The sequence below is a fragment of the Mauremys reevesii genome, linkage group 3, assembly GCF_016161935.1.
Source record: "Mauremys reevesii isolate NIE-2019 linkage group 3, ASM1616193v1, whole genome shotgun sequence".
Taxonomy (NCBI): Eukaryota; Metazoa; Chordata; order Testudines; family Geoemydidae; genus Mauremys; species Mauremys reevesii.
In genome coordinates, this window is record NC_052625.1 from 172,686,621 (window position 1) to 172,708,181 (window position 21,561).

At 39.0% G+C, this 21,561-nt stretch overlaps 1 protein-coding gene and 1 long non-coding RNA gene across 5 annotated transcripts in view; both read left to right on the forward strand.

The window, feature by feature from the left end:
- SNTG2 (syntrophin gamma 2) overlaps window positions 1-21,561 on the forward strand; it is a 479,465-nt gene that overhangs the window by 417,001 nt on the left and 40,903 nt on the right. For all 4 annotated transcript variants that reach the window (XM_039528153.1, XM_039528152.1, XM_039528151.1 and 1 more), the window contains exons 13-14: window positions 588-659; window positions 8,741-8,950. In XM_039528153.1, coding sequence (XP_039384087.1) covers window positions 588-659; window positions 8,741-8,950 — 282 coding nt within the window. The remainder of the gene's footprint in view (window positions 1-587; window positions 660-8,740; window positions 8,951-21,561) is intronic.
- Window positions 14,805-20,809, forward strand: LOC120399921. Its single transcript, XR_005595400.1, has 3 exons — window positions 14,805-14,879; window positions 17,819-17,875; window positions 20,787-20,809. It is a non-coding gene; the product is annotated as an uncharacterized LOC120399921 (long non-coding RNA).

Consider the following 21,561-nt stretch of genomic DNA (forward strand, 5'->3'; position numbering starts at 1 on the left):
CACTGCAGGGCCATGTAATCAAGCCATAAGAAACAATTACATGACTGGATTTCCTTTCAGTAATATCTATTATAAAAACATAGTTGTTCCTTTCAATTTCTAACATGAAAATTAAGACCCTGATTCAGTAACTTACTTAAGTACACGCCTGTTTGTAAGAACTTAACTGGTTCCATTGATGTCAGTGAGATTTACTCACGGTAGACCTGTACCTTGATGAATCAGGGCCTGAGACAGTTATTTGGCTAAGCATGCTATAAAATAAACAATTTACCTTACAACAGAGGTTGTTAAGGGGTTTCCTTCATGCTAAAGTAAGAATACAATAAATCATTACAATTAACACATTTTAATTGTAAGAATACTGTGGATACTGCACTAATGAAAGCAGGATGTTATTAGGAGCACTTTCCTTAATATCGGATATTAGGTTAATACACTAATTGAAACTGGTTGGCATTTGATTAAACCATCCAGCATAACAATCATTAATGAAGTCTCCTTAAATGTTTTAAATCCTTGCCATAAAAGAAAAACATGTCCTTTTAATGGTGTGGTGTTTTTGTTTTTTGTTTTTGGTATTACAGGTAAGCACACTAGACTGGGTACGAGCTGAAAAAATCTATCACCTCTGTGAGGTTCTATTTAAAGTTCACAAGGTAGGTCTTCTGAGAATTACAGACTATATCATTTAACCAAGGTATCTTACAATTTCCTAACATTTAACAATATAAATGATAGACTCAGCTCAATTTGATTTATCTATTGCTATAAAACTAGTTCTTAATCTGTGACTATTTCCTGCATAAATATTAGATAATTTAGAATTTGGATCACATCTGTAGTGAGCACATTTCTAAAATATTTTCAGTCTGAAGAAATATTAATATGAGTTCCTGCCATATAAACAATGAATAAAACCACTATCCACAATGAAGCCTGTATCTTATAATATTTTAGTAGGGAGGAACCATTTTATGGGCTATTTTTTAAAAAGAAATATGTACCTCTAATTAAAACAGTGATGTTAACATGTGGTTTAGAATGTTTTATGTATAATCTAATCTGACTGTATTTTGGGTGTTATTTGTTTAGCAATGAATTTAAAATTCAGTTCATTACTACAGATTAGTGATACATTAGATTACAAGTAATAAACAGTCATTATAATTCAGAATGTAGTCCTATATTTACAAGGAGCAATGCTGTTCATTCCTCTGTTATGTAACTTCTCTTTTTTAATATTATTTAGTTTTGTACCAGGCAAAGTATCTATGGGTTGTTGCGTTTTTATAAAACAATAATTAACTTTTAAATGTTTTCCACCTTTAAAAACTTTTTTTAAATGAGGAGTTGGATGCATTAGGAATGACTGGGTAGGCAGACAGATGTTATCCTTTACGGTCCAAAGTGAGATCACTGGTGTCCCGTATGTGGCCCTCCAAGTTGACTGTGTTAAGAAGAGAATTTATATCTGATTATATGTTGAATACGTGTTCTCTGAGCCATATCCTGTGGTTTTTAAATAGAAGTCTCTGAATCAGTCAATATAGGGAGGTAAACAGAGGCATCATTTCCCCTGTAGCCCCTGGAGCAGCTCTTATGTAAGCTGTATGTGCTCTGAGCAGCTGCTCAGCATTTCCCCAATCCACCATATGCTGTTGCTTCATTGTCTGTTTACCTGCTGGGGGCAAATCCCCATGCACAGGGGGAATCAGATTAGGAGCTCAACTAACTCTGCCTAGAGTAGTGCAGTGCCTAGCAAACAATGTCTCCTCCTCTCTATACAGTCACCCAAGGAAGCCTAGGAGAGGGGAAAATTCAGATAATCTGAGATCCAACAACCATTTTATCTGTCCCAGGCCAGTTTAGAGCATCATGGAGACTGGTCTAATTTGTACCAGCAGGCTTTATCTCCAACGGCCCGTGTGATAGCTGGGGCTCACCAAAGATCATCGCGTTCCTCCCACTTACACTCCCTGTCCATGATGCTCCACTCCATCACTGATGTGTTTTCTGCACTAGAAGCTGTGGTCAGGGAGATATAGCAGCAAGCTTCACTGGTTCTGTGTCCACTGGGGACTGCCTGTGACAGGCATTCCCGGGGTGCAACCTGGAGCTGGGCCCTCTGGCATACCAATCACGCTTGTGAGGCTGGGTTAAGCTGCAATCCTCTCCAGATCTTGCACTATGAACCAACAATAGAGTGGATTCAGCCACTTCCCCCCAGCTCCCCAGCCTAGGACCCCAGAGCTGTACCATCTTGCCCTGGTCAAAAGCCTGACCAGTGTAAGTGTATTTACCAATCCGCCCCTCCCTCAGTGTGGGGAGGACAATCCACCAGCCCTGGTTCTTGAGCAGATTTCTCTTTGCATATCAAAAAAAACACTGTTTTAAGTAAAAAATATAAAACAGATTTATTAACTACAGAAAGATAGATTTTAAGTAATTGTAAGTAATAGCATACAGATCAAAGTTGGTTACCTAAGAAATAAAACAAAATCACAATCTAAGTTCTGTACAATAGACAGGATTTGAATCAAGCAGTGTCTCACTCTGATGGTACAAACAGTCCACCAATCTTCCATACACAGGCTCGAAATCCCATCAACCTGGAACCATCTCCTCAGTCCAGTCTTTGTTCCTGAGCTGTTTTCAGCTGTTCGGTTATTTGGGGGAAGGGAGCGGAGGGGGGAGTGAGGTCAAGTGATGATGTTGCTTCCCCCTTTTATAGCTTCTGCCAGGCGGAGGGAACTTCATTGTTCCAAGTAAAGTCCCCAGCACAGTTAGTGGAAAAGTACAGGCACATGATGGAATCCAGTGTCACATGAGCTGGTCACATGCCCTTGCATGGTTTGATGAATCATAGCAGGAGCCATTACGCATATTCTGGCTAGAATGTTCACAGGCATCACAGTGGGGTGTCAACTCCAAGCCCCACTGCTCTGAAGTGCTCTGCTGATGCCACCCCAACTGAGTACTCTGTGTGTCACCAAAGGCAAGGAGTGCTGGAGTCCAAGCCCACCTACCCAAGCAAATACTCTCTAACCTTGTCTGTTGAACATGGAAAGAGAAGAGCTGCTGCCACTCTTGGTAGGAGGGAGAACCCCATGCTGCTGCCCTAGCCTCAGTGGAAAGGGAGGAGGGGTTTCATGTCACTATCACTCCAAGTAGTGAGCAAGGCAACAATTCGGGAGTGGGGTTGGGTGGGGCCTTCAGAAGCACAGCCATGTGGAGGTATGTCTAGGGCCCTGTATTGCCTTAATGCAAACCCGTCGGAAGGGTGGCTGGCTTTTGCTGCCTTTGCACCATCTAAACAGCACAAAGGTAGCAAAATAGGGCAGAGAATCTGCCCCAAAATATTGATTCTGTCTCCTTGTCCTCTTCTGAAACATGTTCAGGGTAAAATGATTGGATGCTTCTGATGTGCTGCATACAGATGTGGTCTCTTCATCTCAAAAAAGATATACTGTCATTAGAAAAAGTTCAGAAAAGGGCAACTAAAATGATTAGGGGGTTGGAACGGGTCCCATATGAGGAGAGATTAAAGAGGCTAGGACTTTTCAGCTTGGAAAAGAGGAAAAAATCATGAGTGCTGTGGAGAAAGTGAATAAGGAAAAGTTATTTACTTGTTTCCCTAATATAAGAACGAAGGGCCACCAAATGAAATTAATGGGCAGCAGGGAATGGTGTCCCTAGCCTCTGTTTGTCAGAGGGTGGAGATGGATGGCAGGAGAGAGATCACTTGATCATTACCTGTTAAGTTCACTCCCTTGGAGGCACCTGGCATTGGCCACTGTCGGTAGACAGGATACTGGGCTGGATGGACCTTTGGTCTGACCCAGTACGGCCATTCTTAATGTTCTTATGTAGATACTCCTGGTGCCTTCTAAAAAGAGGTGTTTTCTTTCTCATCAGAATATTACCATTGCTGATTTGATGCTCAGTCCTTCCTTTTCTATTCTGGCAAGGTTAATTTCAAGGACGATCCATCCTTACAACAAATTCTATGGTTGCTTTTTCATTAAGAAAAAAAAAAGTGGGAAACAAACTACCTTAGACTCGACTCTTAATGTTCTTGACATTTTAATAAATGAATGCTTAATTGTCAGTCTTGGTGAATACATTAGCTAAAACACAAAAGCTCAACTGCAACACTTTAACCTCCTTTCTGTTGACACTTCAGTATAAATGATAATGATAGAAATTTAGAGCAAATCAATTAAAATGGAAAAAACCTTAATTTCTGGAAGAGATTAAAGTTTCTCCATTACAGCCTCTAAGACCCAGACTGCACTAGAGAAGCTATTATGTTAAGAAAGATTTTTTTAAAGATTTCAGAAGCCAGTTGTAACTAGCACAGTGGTGCTGTTGTTGCAGGTAGAAAGTAAGTTAGTAAATAGTTTTTAAAGACCATTCTCAAGACAAGATATATTGGATGCTTGCCTAACTTTAAATGTCCTCTCTAAACACAGAAGCTAAATGTGCCTTTGGAGATTATTTTTGTACAGAGTATGGAGGCTTCTGTGTATATTTTAGTGTATACAGGTGTGGTGTCATTCATTACATACATTTACATGCACACAGTTATATCACTTATGTAGTGGTGATAACCAGACATTTAAATGAAATAATGTGATTTATTTAATTTAACCCACATATTTATCTTTCCTGCACTTTTCCTATCACTAAAAAATCATACCACTGAGCATCAGCATCAAACAGACATTGATTAAAATTCAACCCACCCTGAAAATCATAGAATTATTAAAAAAGTAGGGCTGGAAGGGACCTCAAGAGGTCATTCATTTCATCCTCTTACACTGGAGGCAGGATTTAGTAAACCTAGACCATCCCTAATAGGTGTTTTTCTAATATGTTAAAAACCTCCAATGATGGGATTCCACAATCTCGTAGGTAAACTATTCCAGTGCTTAAATATCCTCCTAGTTAGAAAGTTTTTGCTAATATCCAACCTAAATCTCCCTTGCTGCATGCTAAGCTGATCACGTCTCATCCTGTCCTCAATGGATGTGAAGAACAATTGATCACCATCTTCATTATAATAACACTTAACATATTTGAAGACTGTTATCAGCTCCCATCTCAGCGTTCTCTTCTAAACCAAATGTTTCCTCCTATCCCAAAAATGTACAATTCCCCCCACCCCAAAATAAAACTTACACTAGCCAAAGGCCCAGGACAGACAATATTCAGTCCTGCAGCAGTTAGAAGTTTAACACCCAATATCTCATGACTCTGCAGAGCTACAAACAGGGAGCCAAACCCTCAGGCACAGAAGGAGAAGATGGGTGTATTTCTTCTCTACTCCTCTCCCTCTCCCACAAATTTCCCAATCCTGAGAAGCAGCTGGAGGTCAGTTTCAACAGCCTCAGGACTCTGTTTCAATAGCTAGAATGGCCCTATGGGATGTTCTGCTCACAGAATCACTGGAGCTCTGGTCATGCCTCTGACATAGCCTCCAGAATGTCCACTACTCCAGGGGTTGGCAGCAGCAGGCGGCACAGAGCTAACTTATGCCAGTCTTATGCTAGCTAGTGATTCTGCAATGCAAAGGAAATTCCCATCTGCCCTATTAGGGACAGCTGTCTATTCTTTTGGGACCATAAGAAAAGTACATAGAGGATGGAGTACAGTCCTCTTTAATATTGAAATCTATTTTATAAATATTTTAGAGATTTTTTTTTTTAATCAGGACTATTACTACTTGCATTCCCTCACACGTAATGGTAGCTTTATTTGTTATCTGTACAGAATTCAAAGGGAGAGACACATTAAAACAAGAAGGCAAGATTTGAGTTTAAAGGACACTAGTGAAAATCAGGATACCTCTCTACACGAGTTAGTGGAATTGCAATATACGGGTGGGGAAAACAAACTAACTTGGCTCAGACTTCAACACACACACCCATACCCACACACACCATAATTGGGATCAGACTTCAAAATATCCTAAAATAGCATCAGTATACATAAAAATGTAAGCTTTAAAGTCTGGAATCTCAGGACCTTCCAGTTATAGAAGCAAATGCTGTGGGTCTCAGAGGACACCGGGAGTTGCCCCTTTTTCTGTAAAATAGGAGAGATGTGAAATGGGATGTGGTTATTTCCATTTTGGGACTGCCCCCTGCCCAAAACTTGCTGGAACTTGGGTATTCTTCTCCACCCTAACCTGCAATCTTGGAGGGAGGTGCAATGGGAATAAAAAAATATATATTTCAGCCAAGAAAAATGTGATTCTGACTGCAGACACCTGTCTACTCTTCCCATCTTCCATGTCATCAAACAGAAATAAAGAAATAGTTGAGAAATCAAGAGCATTAATATATTCTGAAAGTGTTAAAGAAAATTTAAAAAAATGCCATTTGGGGATTTACTTATAGAAAGTCCTTACGTATTTTTTTTTAAATGAAGATGGGCATTAATAGTAGCCTTCAAACCTACTTTTGCTTTTCTCTGTATATTTATCAAACAATAACCAACGAAGTATTTGGAAACTTCCTATAATGAAGTATTTTAGTTCACTAAAATCTTCATTGTAAAGGAGATCCTGTTCTTCCCTGGATTGATTGCAGAGTATCTCTTCACTCCATCCAGTTTCAGAACAGCGCTTGCTGCTCTGGAGGATCTCTGCCACACCATATTGTGATTTCTAGCATTAGCCCATGATAAATTGTTGCATTCCTGTAAGCTTAGCAGAGTGAAACCCAATTATAGTGAAAAGAAACCTTATATAATAAGTAGTGAGTGTAAGTCAGCTGAAATGCATTTCAGTAATTCAGGAATTTCTCTCCATTTCACTGTAAACATAGGTGTCTATATAGCTGAGTTCATTATAAGCAAATTCTGTTGTACATCACCTCTGAGTTCTACATGATTGGACTTAGATTGCAAAATGAAAGAAACTCATTTGATTTGTCTGTTTTTATTTTTAGGCATTTCTATTTTTCACATCAGGGTGTAGTGTCTGCAAGGCATAGTTTAAATAAGATAGAGTTCATTTAAGTTCCAAAAAGTACTTTCATTTGTAGAGAGCTGATTGTTGTTGGATGGTTGTGGGGGTTTTTGGTTTTTTGTTTTTTCAATTTGTTTTACTTTTTAAACTTTTTAAAATTGTAAATATACAAAATTTCTGTAACAGATAAATTGCATCAATTGGTGTATAGATTAACTATGTGACCTAAAATAAGAATATAATTAGCTTAAATGTATCCCTGTTAAAACTCCACTAACTTCAACGGATTTATATCAGGTAATTATTTTCAAATCTGACTATTAGCTTAGAGGAATGTTACTATAAAGACATTTGAACAAAACATGGTATTAAGAACATGCAAAGTAAGCTCATAAATAAAATATTTTAATCAGGTGCTTCAACCTAAAGTCCTCATTGTCTGATTTAGTCAATTGGGTGGGTTCATGTATTTGAAAGAATCATTTTTTATCTGCTATGCTCAAATTCTTGGCAATAGGAATTGAACTTGAGTCTTTTGGTGCTTGATACAGGAGCTTGTGCTTCCTGAGATAAAATAGCCCGTCTCTTTGCAAGCTCATAAATTCCTAGTTGGCCTAGCCACCACTAGAGGGGGACAGAGTGCCACACCAAGCCTTACATACTGTGCTCTCCATTGCCAGGGAAGTGCATTGGGCTTCAGAGGCTTCCCCGTTCAGTTCCCTCTGTGGGCCACCGTGTGTCATGTTGATACTCCAGCTGGGTTGCCAGCAGCAGCAAACAAACCTGGGACCTCTGAATCTTAATGCATGAGCTCTATTGTCTGAGCTGAAAGGCCAAGCTCTCTTCACCATGGCTGTAGCAGACTCATCAATCTCTAGTTGGTCCAGCCACCACTAGAGGGGGGCAGAGTGCCACACCAAGCAGGCATGGCTTACATATCAAAAATATATTAACATGAGAAGTTTGTTTGTTCACCTTGTTAAGGAAAGCATGAATTCAAATGCACACATATGAAGTAAAAGGAAATATAAATACTGTTCCTTTCTAAGTAGATGCCCATGAACATCTGAAAAAAATCTTTATTCCCAACACACTGATCATAGGTATCTCTGTCTCCAGCTTGGAGTCCTCAAGCTTAAATTCAATACATAGGATTCTGGAGCTCTCTTTGAGAAACTCCTCCAGAAATCCAGTGGCAGTCACCAGCTGTCTGTCAGAGCCTTAATTAAAAGCTTTTGATCCACCTTCACATCCTAATTCCAGTATCCATGGTACTGCTCCAGAATACTTGCTTGCACCTTCAGGAAGTTTTATGTCTCTCTCCCCAACCACCTCCTTCCCTCCCACACCTACCTCCACATGAAAATATTAATTCCTTTTAAAATATAACTATTTATTGTATTTAATAACAGATTGCATTGCTTACATTGGTACGTTGCAAACTATAGAAATACCTGGATTAGATTAGATGATAGAAAGAGAAATAGAGGTGACCTAGTCTGTTTTGAACTTGTGAATGAGAGGATTTGAGAGCAGTAGCCTTTATGATTCTCATGACACTGCACTGAGAAAGGTAAGTATTAACATAACAGTTTTACAGATAGATAAACTGAGGCACAAAGCAGTTTAAATTGACAGTGAGTCAGTAACAGAACTGAGAACAGACATTCAGATTCAAAGTCACTTGCTGAAGACATAAGACAATGCCGCCTTAATTATTTGTTTAGTACTAGTTGAAATATCACTTACTAAAATGTCTTTCAGCTCTGGCTTGCTGATGATTGCTGGCTACAAGCAAACTTGTATTTAGGTATTCATCAGGACTTTGAGCTTGAAGACCAGAGGCCATATTGTTTCAGTGTCATGGTTGGACATGGCAAGAGTCATTATTTTAACGTAGAGCTTGGCAGTGAGTTGGCGGCATGGGAAAAATCATTTCAAAGAGCAATTTTCTTGGACGTTCAAAGAACAGGGGTAAGTAATACATAACTTAATTACTGCAGCCATTTTATTGCTAAAATAAGTTTAACATATAGAACATTTTAGACATTTTTAAATGTTTTTGTGATTTTTTAAAGTTGATTTTCAGAAAGAAATAGGCAACGAAAAGTACAGAAATGAAAATGACTTACAACTTTTGTACTTTTCAAAATACTGCATACTTCACTGGATCTCCAGTAGAATTATGGAACTATGCAATTTTGCAACTTGTCAAAGCAGCAAGACCAGATATACTACTGAGCCATAACATATTAGGGTGGGGGTAACAGTAATCAAATAGAAGATTATACATGAATAGGCGGAGGAGGGAAGGAGAGGACTGGGGAGGGTGAGGGGGAAAGGGAGAGGAGAGGTTAAATGAAATGGAGGTCTGGCATTCTTTAAACCATCTCAACTTTTTTATATAGAAATATGGTCCAAGTTTCTTCATATTCATATAATTGCTGTCTACAGCAATAACCTATTCTGTCTTTGGCTGCTAACTCAGACATAGTGGAATACTACTGCTCTATTCTTGGGCATAAGTAGGGCCCTACCAATTTCACGGCTGTGAAAAACACATCATGGACCATGAAATAATCCCTTCCCCATGAAATCCGATGTCCACTTGTTACTAGGAGTACCCCAGCAAAGGGGGATCCTAACTCCAGCAAGTCCTGTCCCTCCCCTGCACAGCTGTTCTGGGTGGGGAGGGAAACCAGACCAGCCCCAGAGCCCTCCTGCAGCTGGAGAAGGCTTGTGGAGTTGGATCTGATCTTCCCTGTGCTGCTGGGTGCGCCTCAGCTGCGGGCTCCTAGCAACTAGTCCAAGGAGGGCTGGGGCAGCACAAGTACAGTATACCTAGGTACACAATTGCATTAGTTTACCTGTGGAAAGTCCATGGAGAGAAAACCCCTCTACATTTCAACTGGTAGATTTGGAGCAGTTCTAATTTTTTCCAATTTAGTTTGTAACCAAATATTGATTCAAATTTTTGAATTAGTGATAAGAGGGCTGGAATTGTTGTTTTGGACTTGGATATAAATTTTATATTTTTAATAATCTTATAGTGAATACACTGAATACAGAAACAAGTCTAATAATCATGTAAACATTGATTTATCTATGAGCATGTTCTCTGACTAGCATGTGTTGTGACAGCTCAGGGAACAGATGTTCCAACAAGAATATTATAATCAAGTTACCCTGATTATAATAAATGGAAAATCAATACATTGTCCTGTGGATATTCTTTGAAAAAAACTGGTTATGAAACTTCTATTCAGAAGCACTACGTTCATCCTCTTTTTATGCCAAATCTTTTAATTTAGAAAGAGGGCAACTAGCTAGATTCTGCTCTCATAATACACACACGTGTATGTGCTTTGGGAGTGACTCTGTTGACATCAAACGAGTTATGCCAGTGTAAAATGTTATGAGTAAACCCTGCTGGGGTAAATGAGGGATCTTAAACCTCAGAACTAGGAGCTCCCAGATTGTCACCACTATGTGGATGACAAAATCCATCTCAGCCTGATTCTTTTCTCAGATATAAAGATACATTTCTCTTGAATGGGAGTTACACTTCTGTTCTGAAAGCAGAATTAATCTCATACTATTCATTTAATTCAGATACTGTCTGGACTCAAAAATCTTGCTAATAGGATATTACCTTTATGTACAATAAGTAAATTAAAAGCTGATCAGCTAGAGCTGTATCCCCAGATGCACTGGACCAGCTCTGGGAGCACATGATGGAGGAGGGACAGAGATGACTTTCCTTCTTCCCCATTCCAAATTCCCAGAGATGCTGGGGAACTGGTTCAGCACCTGGTGCAAATTACCATGGCTAATATAATATGTGCTGGTTTCCTAATGGTGGTACCAGAGCACAGTACACTCCTCTCCATTATTACAAAACACACTATTTCATACCTCCAGCACATTGAAAATACGCTATGCTATGGGAGACGGTGCTGGGAAAAGGGGACTTCGAAGGGCTAAGGATCTGGCTCCTGAAGTCCAAAAGACGAATTCAGTCCTATAAAAGCTATTGCTTAAGCAAACAAACAAACAAACAACAACAAATCCAGAGGTGTTTCCTCTTCTGAGATGGGCAAACTGGTTGCTTGGGAAAAGATGCTTTCCTCAAAGAATCTCTGAGTCTAGTTATTTTAGATTTTTAAATCTGTACTTCATGATTGTTTTGCCTCTTGGGTTCACTCTGGCATGCAGTTTAGTGATAGATAACTTTTAATGTGATATAACTGGAGGGGACTCATGCCACAACTTGACAATTGTATATACAATATGAATATATAGTGATGGGCTATGCAAACATACTGGGTCAGAAGGGGTTAAAAGACAGAACTGGTCCCAGACTGACTGTGAATGGCTTGCCAATTACAGAACCAGTTTCTCCTCCCTTGGTTTTCACACCTCAACTGCTAGAACAGGGCCTCATCCTCCCTGATTGAACTAACCTCGTTATCTCTAGCTTGCTTCTTGCTTGCATATATAAACCTGCCCCTGGAAATTTCCACCACTTGCATCCGAAGAAGTGGGTATTCACCCACGAAAGCTCATGCTGCAAAACGTTTGTTAGTCTATAAGGTGCCACAGGATTCTTTGTTGCTTTTACAGATCCAGACTAACACGGCTACCCCTCTGAAACTGGTCCCAGGTAGTCCTGCCCCTCCAGCCCTGCAGTGCATGCTCCAACTGGAGAAAGGGTTGAAAAGGGAGTATCCCAGCTCTGAAGAGAGGCAGGAGACTGAGATACCCTGAAGGCTTCTGACAATAGCACCAGTTTAGTCTCCCTGAGAGAATTGGAGTCACTGGAATGCTGAGCCCAGTTGGGGCTTATGACCAGAGTCCCAAGGGGAACCAACTGAAGTCACTCAATTAGGATTAACTGCAAAGAATGGCTCAGGCAATCCCCAAAGCTGGTAGATATTCCAATACATAGATTTACCAAGCCAGCACAAAACAGCTTCTATAATACCTCACTGGTTACCCAGAAGCCAACAACACAGTTTCCTTAAAGTAACCCAGCCTCAGGCCTCCACCCAGATACCTCAAGTGTGAGGAAGATTACTGAAAATTTTATTCATCATATAAAAAAGTTGTATTAATCCCAAAGGATCGGACACATTACCTCCCAGGTTAATGAATACTCCAGATGGTACCCAAATACACACTTACAGCCAATTCTTATTAACTAAACTAAAATTTATTTTAAAAGAAAAGAGGGAGAGCATTGGTTAAAAGATCAGTATACATACAGACATGAGTCAATCTTGAGATTCAGATTCATAGCAGAGATGATAAGCTTTGTAGATGCAAAGAGTTCTTTCAGAAATAGTTCATAGGTTATAGCCCAATGTTTATATTCGGGGAGGTCCAGCCAGGACTGGAATCTCAGTCCTTATGGCTTATGCTTCCTCTGCATGAAGCCTCAAGCAGATCTGAGATTAAAAAGATAGGGACTCAAACATCTTTATACACTTTTAGGCCTTCTTGTGCAGCTTGTAGTCCTTTGGGGAGCAATAGGCACTCATAGTGACTTTGAAGTGGACCCATTTCCTAAGCATCGCAGGTAATTATTCACACAGATGCAATTGCCTGTCTTTCGCAGATGATTTACTATACATTTCAAAGATAGATGAACACAGCGATATCCTATATTTATGGTTCATTTAAATGTTAAGATGTCCTTTTGATCTCTGAATTAACAGAATACAGCATAGAGAGGGGCTGTTTGATTACATTGTTGACCTCTACCAATATATATGTAAATACACAAAAACATAAACATTATTTCCCCATATGCAGGATGCTTAACTCTTTCTGGTCATGCATCACAGGGCTGATGCCTTGTTTCCTTTTCCTTTTCTTTTCATCTTATCTTTTACCAGAAGCTGAGAGAGTAAAGCAGTGGCAGGAAGTGACTCATGGAGGGTAATTCGGAGGGCACCTTCGGGGGCCAGATACTGTTGACCCTCCTAGGGCCCTGGATCAGAGCCCAGTGGAGTAGGCAGACCCAGGTTCCTCTACCACTGCCCCATACTACAGGAGTGACCCAAAACCCCTTTACACCTCACCACACCTCTGATTAAAGGAGGACTAGGACTGCAAACCCTGCCCTCTGAAAGGCACTAGGTGGCACTAACGAATAAGCCCCACCTTAGGGGTGCTGTAACAATTTTTATAGCAGGGATGCTGAGAGCATTTGACCCAAATTGTATATAATGGAATCCACTTCAAGCCAAGGGGTGCAGCAGCACCCACAGAACCCCTAGTTCTAGAATCTATGGGCCACCTAACCCACCATGGACCCTATTGCTTATAATAAAGTATATTTTAAATGGTATGTATTTATATATAGAGAGAGAGAGAGAGAGAGTATCTTATAAATATATGTGATAGCTATTACTGAGTCAATAATATTAGCAGATGTCCAAATATTTCATTGTACTAATAGCTTTAGTAAGTAACTCTTCGCTCAGTTTTGGCTGGTACTCACAATTTCTGTGTGATAATGCTGAAGCATGGTAGATTGTTATTTCCATTCCAAACAATCTCTTCTGTCATTTTAGGTAAGTATGTGTGTAAAGATATATAAGATTATCAGCCAGAAAACTTGTGCCTTTGTATTATGTCCTAGACAGCTAGAAGAGAGATGTTGATGTGGGAAAATATATTATACTGATAGCCTCACTGGTCCACTGCTTTTGGAAAAAAGACTGACTTATATCAGAGCAATGGGAAATTGTCTTTAGGAAGATTTGTGCTTTGTTTTATATTGAGGATTCAGCATCAAGTTGATAGTTGACCTCACAGATGGGTATGACTTAAAGTAAAAGGCTGGATAGTACCAACACTAGTGCTAAGAACAGAATGAAACTAATGCATTTATTTTATTTTATTTTATTTTATTTTTTGCATTTGTGCACGTTGATTTGTTCCACAAAATGTCTTGAGAGCAGGCTTGAAAAATCATTGGGATTCTGGGAGATGTTGAGACTACACATGCTCACTATATAAAATATTCTTCCCACATAAATTCTTAAAGAAATTATAGATCTTTCTGACCTACCACACAGTTGTCCTATTTATCAGCTGTGTGAAAAGCTGATAGTATATAACTAAAGTGGAGAATAACAAGGAAGAATCGAATGAGACTGTAGCTATTTTTTTTAATGATACATTTCTGCTGTGCTTATTTTTGAGTCTCAAAATCTGTTGTCCTGGAAAATTTTTGAGATCTCTAAGTGAAGGGACAATTATTGACTTCATGTGTAACTGTGTCTCCTTTGAATTCAGCAAACTTCTAGACAAACATAGTAGAATGATGATCCTTCACCCATTCATTCTTCAAGCCAGTCTGAAGTCTCCAGCAAAGCAGTTCAATTGGCCCCTCACTGCAAGGCCCTAGATTCAGTGTGGACCCATCCCTAAGTTCCACCCTCTCTGCTATCATATGCACCTGATAGCCTGAACATGGCCTTCTCAGAGTATAATTTTGTGGCAGTCTTTTAAAAAGAGATTAGCAACACACCACTTGTATTGCTGCTATCCTTAGCATGGCTACTATTGCCAGAAGAAATTTTTAAGAAGCACAGATTATCTTCTGCAGTTTCCAAGGCATTTTACAAATATCCCAATTTACATTAAGATTTCCTCCCCACCACCATAATATTTCACATGAAATGAAAAGAGAAGCTTCCCAGTAACCTTTGTTCTCAGCATTATAAACACTTTACAGTTCTGCACTTAAAACAAGAAGCTATCCTGGAGCACTGTGGGATCCAATGAACTCAAAGAAAAACAACCACTTTCCTATAACCGTAACCAAGGAGAGAAGGAAACAGCCCTTGGAAAGAGAACATAATGAACTGCACTTTGCTGAAATATTTATATTGTAAGTATCAATAGTAGAGTGCAGGGTAATTTGGACAGGTGGGGTATTAGACCTTTCAGACCTATGTCTCAATAGGGCCATTTTCACTTGGAGTTTTTTGAAATACCTATCACTTGTAATCCAAAGACAAAAAGTTTGCTCTTCAGAACTGTTTTCAGGAGCCTCAGTGGTAAGTCATCCTTTATATAGAAGAATTAACATTATCCAGACAGAGGGATGGGGTGAACTCCAGTCAGAATTTTAACAAGGGACTCAGTGAACATGTGATGGGTTGGATCACAGAAACCCCCTTGGGAACTGCCAACCAATGTGCCAAAACTACTTCTGCCCCTCCTTTCCTGCCTTGGCAGCTCGGGAATTCAACACCCTGTCTTGTTGAGCCAGACACACCCGTCTGCTCCAACACAGACCTAGGGTCTGAATTACTTCCCCACAGCTGCAGATTTAACTGAAAGCAGCTTACAGAAGTTCTCTTGTCTTTAACACCCAGATGCCCAATTCTCAATGGGGTCTAAACCCAAATAAATCCATTTTACCCTGTATAAAGCTTATACAAGGTAAACTCATAAATTGTTGACCCTCTATAACACTGATAGAGAGATATGCACAGCTATTTGCCCCCCCCTCCCAGTTTTAATACATACTCTGGGTTAATTAATAAGTAAAAAGTGATTTTATTAAATACAGAAAATAGGATTTAAGTGGTTCCAAGTAGTAACAGACAGAACAAAGTTAATTACCAAGCAAAATAAAATAAAACATGCAACTCTAAGCCTAATACAGTAATACAATTGAGTACAGATAAAATCTCACCCTGAAAGATGTTTCAATAAGTCTCTTTCACAGACTGGATGCATTCCTAGTCTGGGCACAATCTTTTCCCCCGGCACAGCTCTTGTTCCAGCTCAGGTGGTAGCTAGAGGAATTTTCATGATGGCTCCCCTCTTTGCTCTGTTCCACCCATTCACATATCTTTTGCATAAGGTGGGAATCCTTTGTCCCTCTGGGTTCCCACCTCCTCCTTCTAAGTGGAAAGACGCCAGGTTAAAGATGGATTCCAGTTCAGGTGACATGATCACATGTCACTGTAAGACTTCAGGAAGACTTGCAAGTACTGTAAAACAGAGCCATCTGCAGTCAATTGTTCTGGTTGATGGGAATCATCAAGATTCCAAACCACAATTAGTGGCCCCCACTTTGCATAATTACAATAGGCCCTCAGAGTTATATTTCATATTTCTAGTTTCAGATACAAGAGTGGTACATTTATACAAATAGGATGATCATACTCAGTAGATTATAAGATTTGTAATGATACCTTACAAGAGACCTTTTGCATGAAGCATGTTCCAGTTACATTAGCATATTTTCATAAAATCATATAGAGTGCAACATCACAGAACCCTCATGAGTTTCCCTTAAGCACATATCTATGGAATATTCAAAATGTTCAAATTTGGCTTTGTATCTAGATTTGATGCTGTTTCCAGACCTCCTTACTGTTTCTTAACCCTCCAGGATGGATATTCCAGCACTCCCTGCTCTCTCTATCTGTACCCCTTTCTTATGTTTTTCCCCTCCCTCTGCCTTGTTCAAAGTGAATTATCTGGTTGTCAGCTGTGTGTAGGATAGGATGGCAGAATAATATATGGAGATATACCTATCTCATAGAACGGGAAGGGACCTTAAAAGGTCCTCAAGTCCAGCCCCTTGCCTTCACTAGCAGGACCAAGTACTGATTTTTGCCCCAGATGCCTAAGTGGCCCCCTCAAGGATTGAACTCACAACCCTGGGTTTAGCAGGCCAATGTTCAAACCACTGAGCTATCCCCCCAGGTTTTGTGACCCACACAGAAATCTTTGAATATCATGACAGAATTGCATCTTTCATGTCTCTATCTAGTAACATCAAGACAGAACAGAGGAAGATATGTCCATGATATAGGGGGATATGGGAGTGTATCTCAGTGAATGGATGGAAACCACCAATTTATGAGACAGTGGCAGGGACAATTCAACCAAAAAGAGGTTGCCCTTGAATTGGAAGTGGTTAGGATTGTGGTTTGTACTTGCTGTTTGATGCTAACAGAAGGATTAAAAAAAAGTTCAGAAGCCCGTGAATGTTGGGGTTTCACAGTGAGGGAGTTATCTCACAGAAAGGATACTTTGAAAGAATGTCTGGGCAAAAGCCTTCTATTAGCATGTACATGAGAATCCTTGCAGTCAGTGTAAGGACTAGGAAGAGAAAATATTCTCTCTCTGTTGTCTAGAGGCTTGGAGTTAAAACAATTACAAACACAAAAAAATAGGGTTAAATATCAAATCCAAGACATTTACTTCCTGCTTCTAGTTGTGTAGGAAATTCTGCGAGCACCAGTAAGTGTATATGCATGTTATTTGAGAAATGATGGAGGAGTAAGGGTGAGAAATGAACTTTTCAGAACTTCAGAGATATTTTGTTGGTATGCAAGATGAAATGTAGGAATCCAAACATTCTGTTTAAGCAGACCCATTCTCCCAGGCTGGCTTCCTCCAAAAAATATCTCGGCTATATCAACAAATACTTGTTCTGTATTTTTACAATAATGTAATAAAGTAGATTCTTGAAAATACCATATAAATATTATATCCAGTGAGAGCTGTAGCAAAAAGTCATGAAGCAAACGAAACTGCTCCCTGCAGTACTGATGCAGTTGTATAACTTGATTTCATAAATCATTTATATTGTTTGGTCAAAAAAAGTTATTTGGTATAAGTTACTACATACTGTACGTTAGATCCGATGTTGGGCTTTAGCTGAGTGCATGTAGAAAGCTTCATTACGGCTGTCGCATTTTTATCCATTGTCTGCTGTATTTTTATTAGTGATGATATAGTGTCCAAATGGATGGTAGAAGCTCCAAAACCATTTTTTTTCTCTTTGATGCTATAACTCAACAGGTTGGCAGTTGTCACAGAATCCTATGAGTCAGAAGATCAGAAGAATTAACCTCCCTAGTAAGCCTGAGAATGATAGTTAATTTGTTGACCTCAGTATTTTTGTGTAGTGTCTCAAGTTGACGGGGGGGAATATCTCAACGGTAAAAAGCATGTTCCAGGATTTTCCAACATGAAAAAAAGAAAATTCCTCTGCTATCATTGATATATATATTGCAAATTATGAAAACAAACTAATTTTTTCAACAATAGTATACTTAATTTGTGGTATTTCACTTCACCCATGTAAATAATTAATAGAGGTGTGCAACTAATTAATAATGAATAATATACAAATATGGTGAATTCAATATCTCTTTCTTCTGATGGAATGAATACCTGTTTGCATATCTCTATTTCCTTGTGTGAATTTATCTGTTTATTCAATGAATTTTTGCACCTGTTTTTAGTCTATGGATTAACAGCAAAGAGTTTTCTGCAGGAGTATTCGATTCTTAACATTCAACGTTTGAACTGGATTGGGTAGTTACGACTGGTTACATAAATTACATATTGTGTCTGATCTCTTACTGGCTGAGTGTGAAAGCATTGTGGTGGCAATATTTGTGCATACAAATTTAAACTTCAGTCTCTATAAATACTTCTACATGCTACTTGGAATTTGCTTTCCACAAATATTGTGCCAGTAAAACTTGATCATTTAAATGCCCAGGAGTGGCACCAATTCAATCAACCATCATCCTTTTTGGCTGGCTTAGAGATACCATGTCCCTTGCCAATACCATGCTGTCTCCTTGCCCCCTTCAAATTCTGTTCCCATCTGTGGTCATTAGGCATTTCTCATGGGCCTGGAAAGACCACAGATCTGAAGTAACACACCTTATGGTCTCCACTTTGTATAAAATATTTTAATATTCATTGGAACAGGGACTGGATCCCTGGTCTCCGAGGTGAGTGTGCCGATGATGAGGCATTCTCATTCTCTCTCTGGCCCAGTGACTGTGTATTTTATACCAAATGGAACAGCTTCAAAAGGATTGAGAGATCCCCACCCCAGAACACTTAAGAGCTTGGGTTCAAGTCCCTGATTCAAATCAGAGTGGGTATTTGAACCTGCATCTCCCACATCTCATCGGAGTGCTCTAACCACTGGGATACTGGGTATAGGACAATCTTCTGCCTCCTCTTTTGTGTGGATTAGGTGTGTTCCAGGAACAGAGATTGGCTCGAGCCCAACAGGCGAACTAACAGGGTAATGCTTAGTTTATGAATCTCACTGGGACTTAGGTGCTGAGCAGCTTTGTGGTGTCAGGATTTAGGCAGCTTTACACATGCCCTCTGGCAGAAATTTAGGTACCAAGGGACTTTTGGCAGTAGCTGAGTGTGGTTTTGTGAATGCCAGTGGTGTTCACAGATTAGATTTGAGGATTTAAGTATCTAACTGCCCCTTTAGTCGCCTAAGTCCCCCTGGTGAATCTAGCCCTAAGTACCTACATGAGAAACAGAAATTCGATAATTGAGAGCTCCTTTATCTAGCCAACAAAGATACAACAATAGCCAATGGCTGGAAGCAGAAGCTAGAGATTTTACAGTAGAATTAAGGCACACATTTTTAAAAGTGAGGGTTATTAACCATTGGAACTATTTACCAAAGGTTAGTGGATTCTCTATCACTTGCCATTTTTAAATCAAAATTGGATTATTTTTCTATAAAATATTCTCTAGTTCAAACAGAAATTAATTCAGGGAAGACCTGTGGCCCATGTCATGCAAGAGGGATGACTAGATTATCATAGTGGTCCTTTTTGGTTTTATAATCTATGAATCAATTGTACTCCAACCCTTGTAGGGAAGAAAGCAACCAAGAAAATGAATAAAAATAGGGTTAACAGATGTATTGTGAAGTTTCATGAATATCTTTAAAATGCAAGGTATGCATAGTCGGACGAAATGTGCTATAAAGTTGCCAAGTATTATCATTATCTTTAAATTTGAAGCAGTTTTACATGAAGCAGAATTATGCATAGAACTCCTCTTAGTAACAGGAAGAGCATCATAAACTACTCTGAAAATTTACTCCATACTCTCCATTGAAAAACAAACCAAAAACCTACTATAAATTCAGGTGTGATATTAAATAGCAATTAGATTAGGTTAGATTTATAGGGTCATTAAAAGATAATTATCAGTTTGTTACCAGAAGCACCAGTTTAATTACACAATTAAATTTTAGATTGTTTTCATTATATACAGGAAGCTTACTATAATTCCAATTTACCTGGTCATTTTTAGATATGTCATTGAAGCCTGATTCATTTTGAATCTAGTGCAAAGAACAGCAGCAAAATCTTGAGGACCCTATGAATTAACTGTAAATATGTTTGCAAAAACTTTGAATAATTCAGCCAGTAATATGCTGTGCTAAATTATAAGCTTCAGGTTATGTACCTCTTTACACTGTAAACAGGACTAGAAGATCTCAGTCTGAAAAGGATATTAAACAAATGATAAAATATTACCTAAATGTGATATAATTTAGCTGTGCATATGTACATTTTATTCTTTTCATGTAAAATAGAACACAAGCTGACATTTAACACATAATTCACAATGCAACACACTAATGTGTTGTGGAAGGACAGTAACAGTGCTAATAAAACCAGAATATAATTTTATGAGTATTAGCAAATTATTTAAATCCTAGGTGGTCCAAATCAGAACCATAAATCCAAACACCTCTGAACTTTGGAAATATTTGGATCGAGAGCTGAATCTTCTGGCCTGCACCTATTTTTATTATTATATTATGGGAGAGTTCTGTAGAATTGACTAGGAATTAAACCAATAGGATTCTAGAAGTTATTCATATTGCATACATAGAGAATTATATCCCTGCTATAATGTAAAATTCTGTTGTCTATCTGATTTAAAATCTCTAAAGAAGGTTGTCATTCTGTATTATATTTTCTAGGAATGTTCCATCTGAAAAAGAACCCTAAACCAAGCACCTTTGAAGTCTGGTAAAATACAGATTAGAACTCAGTGGCGTGGCTGAGAACCATCTTTTGTTAAAATCTATACTTCCTTTTCCCCCAGAAGCTTAGTAAAAGCATCTTTCCATTTAATGAGCAGATCAATCTCACACTGATATTTCCCATGCGAGTTTTCAGACATTTGCCCTATGCATGTACTCCCAGCTCTATTTTCTTGCATTTTCTTAGGCACTAGTCAGAATTACTTGTCTACAAAAATCCAAATAATAGTGAATCAGCTAAATACCAGCCTGGTAAATCCACACATATGTGTGTTCCATTTGTTGCAATCATATGGAATGCTGCTGCACCATGTGAGGGCAAGTCTGTCTTTGGGTTATACCAGAACAAAGGCCCACATAGTCTGACTTCCTCTCTTGTTAGACTGGCAATTCAGCAGCTGAGGTGAAATCCTGGTACCACTGAAATCAACGCAAAGCTCCCATTGACTTCAATGAGGCCTCAGTTTCACCCTTAATCCTTTCTGTTATTGGTTATTCCTGGATAAAGACTGGTAAATAATAGTGTGTCTGTCTCACATGTCACTTCATAAAATAGCTGAAAAGATCATGATGTGATCCAATCCAGATATGTCTACAACAGGCCAGATCTTCAGCTGGTGTAAATCAATACAGTTCCATTGACTAGAGTGATGTTACACTGATTTGTACCATCTGGGAATCTGCTTCACAGAGAGAGTGGAGACTGGGTTTC